This window comes from Engraulis encrasicolus, chromosome 4 (assembly GCF_034702125.1).
Source record: "Engraulis encrasicolus isolate BLACKSEA-1 chromosome 4, IST_EnEncr_1.0, whole genome shotgun sequence".
Taxonomy (NCBI): Eukaryota; Metazoa; Chordata; class Actinopteri; order Clupeiformes; family Engraulidae; genus Engraulis; species Engraulis encrasicolus.
This window is the reverse complement of record NC_085860.1, coordinates 37,984,019-37,989,018: the sequence shown is the minus strand read 5'-3', so window position 1 is coordinate 37,989,018 and position 5,000 is coordinate 37,984,019. Positions and strand designations below refer to the sequence as shown.

At 40.7% G+C, this 5,000-nt stretch overlaps 1 protein-coding gene across 1 annotated transcript in view; it reads left to right on the top strand.

Annotated features, from left to right (window-relative positions):
• si:ch73-62b13.1 (Carbohydrate sulfotransferase 1-like) overlaps positions 1-5,000 on the top strand; it is a 14,109-nt gene that overhangs the window by 2,065 nt on the left and 7,044 nt on the right. Inside the window, exon 2 of the mRNA XM_063197839.1 lies at positions 4,415-4,482. Coding sequence (XP_063053909.1) covers positions 4,415-4,482 — 68 coding nt within the window. The remainder of the gene's footprint in view (positions 1-4,414; positions 4,483-5,000) is intronic.

Here is a 5,000-nt window from a genome sequence, read left to right as displayed (position 1 = left end):
CCTGTGTTGTTAGTTCTGTCATTTATGTAAACGGACCATTTAATCCACTTTCTTTCTCCAATTTCTTTTTGCAGCCTTAGGGAATAGGTCATCTGCTCAAGAAGATGTAAATGTTTTACGATGCCAACAAATGTGCCCACCGTAGGTGTATTTTTCTGTAGCCAATATTTGGTAATTGCCTTTTTCCCTGCTGCCATCATAATTTTTAAGAGGTACTCATCATCTTTGTCTAATTCCTCAGGAAGATGACCTAAGTACAGAGAAAGAAATGTCATATCCACACTATAACCCAACACCTTATCAATAACTTCTGTCACCTCCATCCAGTAAGTCTGAATGGAGGGACACAACCAAAATATATGAGCATGATCCACCATGTTTTCTCCACATTGTCTCCAGCAGCCCAGCTGAGTGTCTGTTTGTTTGCCCTTTTGCTTAGGGGTTATAAAGAAGCGGATCAGGTTTTTCCAGCAAAAGTCTCTCCACCCCAATGAGTTTGTAGTAGTTGACTGTATTTTCCAAGCATTCGTCCATATGTCCTCTGTTATTACAATGTCCAGTTCTTTTTCCCAGCGTTGCTTCACATATTCTGTTGAGTCCTTCTTAAGAGATCTGACAGCATGGTACAGTTTACTTATCAGCCCTTTACTGCTCATGCAGTTGTACGCTCCAACAAATAATTGAACAACCTTAGACCACTCTTTCTGTTCAGAGTCCCTAACCTCTTTACAGAAATAATCAGACATTTGCAAGTACCTGTAAAAATCCTGCCTCCTCAGACCATGGACCTTACATAGATGTTCAAAACTGTGGAGTTTTCCATCTTTAACTATTGTGCATAGATATGTGATACCTTGATGGACCCATTGTTTGTATCTAAAGTCATACAATTATGGTTTATAGTCAGGATCATAAGCAGGCCAGCTGAGTAGTTTTACTTCCCTCTGGAGCTGATGGCGTTTAACCATTTCAAACCATATCTTAAATGATAAGTTCACCCAGTTGCTCTCTGTCTGTGGTCTTGACATATCCCTGTCAATACAACCCATAGATGCCTGTAAGGGGACATCTGTTAAAGATGTCTCTATATCTTTCCACTTAGCTTTATAAGATGGGTTGCATAGACAGACAAGTGGCCTCAGCTGAGCAGATATATAATAGTCCTTTATAGATGGGAGTGCCATACCCCCTTGCAACCGTGGCAACTGGAGAGTGGAGAATTTAACCCTTGGCCTCTTATTGTTCCACACAAATAATGAAATGTGCCTATTCCATTCTCTGAATTGTTTTGTAGGAATATCTATAGGAAGTGATAAAAAAAGATAAAGTAATCTGGGCAAGATGTTCATCTTAACTGTTCTAATTCTACTGCCAAAGTCAAGGGGGAGGAGACTCCACCTGTTAAGATCCTCATATATTTTTTTACTAACATTGTTGTAATTACGTTGGAATAACTGAGACAAATCTTTAGTCAAATAAACTCCTAAGTATTTAATTTGGGTAGAGTGCCAGTTAAATGTATATTTAGTTCTAAGTTCCTGCGTGGGAGCAAAATTAAATGTCATAACCTGAGTTTTATCTATATTGAGAACATAACCTGAATATTTCCCATATGTTTCCAACATGTCCATTAAAATAGGCAGGCCAGAGGCTGGTTCAGACAAAGTGACAAGTACATCATCGGCATATAGGCTTACTTTATATTCTTCTCCACCTATGGAGATACCCCTCAGTTTTTCCTCCTGCCTTATGGCCTGTGCCAAAGGTTCAATGAACAGGTTGAAGAGACTAGGACTGGCAGGACAGCCCTGTCTACATCCACGCTCCAGCCTAATAGGATCTGAAAGACTGCCATTTACCTTAATTCTAGCTATAGGGGAGGAATAAAGAGCTTGAATATAACTGATGAACTTATCCCCAAAGCCGAATCTTCTCATTACTGAATAAAGAAAATTCCAGCCCACTGAGTCAAAGGCCATGGCAGCATCTAAACTTAAAATAATGGCCCTTGACTGTGTTGTGTTGATATGTTCAATAATGTGGAGGGATCTCCTAATATTATCTTGTGCTTGTCTATTCCTAATGAATCCGGTTTGATCCTCATCTATTAGATCGTGCATTGCTGTTTCCATTCTTTTCGTTAAGATTGTTGCATAGAGTTTATAGTCTGAATTTAACACACTGATTGGTCTATACCCTTTGCAATCAGTCCTATCCTTCCCTTCCTTAGGGATGACAGATATGAATGCCTCTCTCCAAGATGGCGGGGTATATCCATCCTCTAATATGTAATTAAAGCAAGTATCAAGAAGGGGTACCAAATGTTCCCTCATGGTTTTGTACCATTCTGGGGGAAATCCATCCACACCAGGTGACTTGTTATTATTCAGACTTGAGATGGCATCATTTATCTCCTCCCCTGTTATTGGCTGAGTTAGTATGTCATTGATTTGTGTACCAATATTTGGTAGGTCTAAAGAATTCAGGAACTCTGTTATAGATTGCATATCTGCCTGGTCCCTATTAGAGTAAAGGGATGTATAGTATTTCTCAAATGATTTCTGTATGTCATCTACATCTGTAACAATCTTATTTGTGACAGGGTCTTTTATCCTATGAATTGTATTTTCAGCCTGTTGTTTCTTTAGTCTCCAGGCTAACAACTTTGACGCTTTGGGACCAGCCTCATAATATCTTTGTTTCATAAATCTGAGTTTTTTCTCCACCTCCTCACTTAATATTTTGTCTATATCCTGTTTAACAAGTCTTATTTGTTGTACAATGGCGTGGTCTCTATTGGTGATATGCATTTGTTCAAGGTTCTTTAATTTTTCTTCCAAGTCTGACAGTTGCATTGTTTTTAACTTTTTTGATAAGGCTGACCAAGCTATTATCTTGCCTCTAAGGACGGCCTTAAACGCATCCCATAGCATACTAGGGTTTACAGTCCCATTATCATTTTCCTGAAGATATAAATCTAGCTCCATTTTCATCATAGACACAAAACTGGCATCATTTAACATACCACAGTTTAACCTCCAAAGGGTTTTGCGTTTTCTACCTTCTAAATGCAGTGTTATATGAATTCCTGCATGGTCAGAGAGGATTCTCTGGCCAATTTTACATTCTTTAATTCTGTGTAGATCTTTTTTTATACATAAACACATAATCTAGTCTGGAGTGAGTCCCATGTCTCCCAGAGTAGAAGGTATACCCAGGTTGTGAACCATGTATTGCTCTCCACACATCACTCAGTCCTAGTTCTCTTATGGCCTTATTAATTATTTTTTCTGTGGGGGTTCTTTTCCTGTTTTTATTAGTGGTGTCTAAAGAGGGATTGAGTAAAGAATTTAAATCACCAGAGCAAATAAGCGTTCCATATGTCTCTGTTGCAATCAGATCAAACACCCTTTTAAAGAATGAAGTCTGACTCCCTGGAGGGGCATAAATATTAAACAAAGTCACTTCTTGCTGATCTATTTTGCATTTAACCAGAACAAACCTACCTTCTTTATCCCTTATTTCAGAAACAAATTCGAATGGGGTGGAGTTTGAAATTAGTATTATTACTCCCCTTTTCCTTCCATTTTTATATGATGAAAAAAAAGAATTTTTAAAACCCAGCTTTTTAAATTTTTCATGCTCAACTGCAGACAAATGGGTTTCCTGCCAAAACACTATATTCACCCTGTCCCTTTTAGCCTTGGCTATCATCTTACTCCGTTTTATAGGGTTGCTAAGCCCATTTACATTCCATGACAATATGTTATAACATTGATAGTACATTCATATCATTTGCATCATGTGATCTACACTCCCAGACCTCAAAGAAAAACAAGTAGGAAAAAAAAGGAAAACGTAATGGAACTACAACTATAATACAGACAAATGAACAGGGCTCCCAACAAGAAAGGTGACACATCATCACCTTTAGGAAGAGGGAGGGAACTGCCACTAGGTGGGGTCCCTCAGTCAGCTGACGCAAAAACAAAAAAGATTTGTGGCAGTCTGATGACAGTGCATAGTATCAGCTTTACAAATATAAACAAAATAGACGACTATTCAGGCGAGTGGTTCTCCTCATCTGAGGCATCCTTCCTGCGATATTCCTGTAGCCTCTCTCTCACCTGCTGTTGGTATTCTTCCCCTCTGTTGCGGGGCTTAATCACCTCCCATGGTAGCAGCTTGTCAAGCGAGGCCTCCGTGTGAGCCCCCGTGTTTCTTTCGCATGTGATCTTGCCCACGTCGAACCCACGCCTCCTCAGATCCTCTGCTGCTTGCGTCGCGTTGTAATAGGTGACCGCGCCGCCCGGTAGATGAACTCGCATTCTGGTCATCGGAGTCCGGAATCGTATCCCCCTTTCCTTCAGCGCTTTCTTAACAGGGACGTATTCCTTCCTTTTCTTTTGGACAGCTTCGGCATAGTCATGGTCAAAATACACTCGCTTGTCATCGTGGCTAAGACCTTTGTTCCAGGCTGCGGTGAGGATCTTTTCTTTCACTGTGAACTGTAGGAAACGAACCACCATTGAGCGTGGTGGAGCATCAGGGGATGGTTTAGCAGCCAGCGCTCGGTGAGCGCGTTCTATCCCAAGGTCGCAGCTCCATGTCGGGTCGATGTCATCACTGAGTTGGGTCTTAATCATATTCACCACAAACGCTGTTGCAGAAGTACCCTCTGCGTCCTCTGGTATTCCATAAATTCTGATGTTGTTTCGTCTGGCGTGCCCCTCCATCTCGGTCACTTTATCCCTCAGCGTTTGTTGGTTTGCCAGCAACTGGGTTAGCGTCTCCTTCACAGCAATGTCCCATCGCTCCGCGTCCGCCATGCCATGTTCAATCTCTCCAACTCGCTCAGTAACATCCTCAACTCGGCTGGTCACATCTTGAAGTTTTGTACGCATTTCAGAAGTGAAATCGTCCATTTGCTTTTTAATATCTTCTCTTAGACATTTACTAAATTCTTTTAAGTCCTTTTTCAGTTCAGTTCTTAGTGTGAC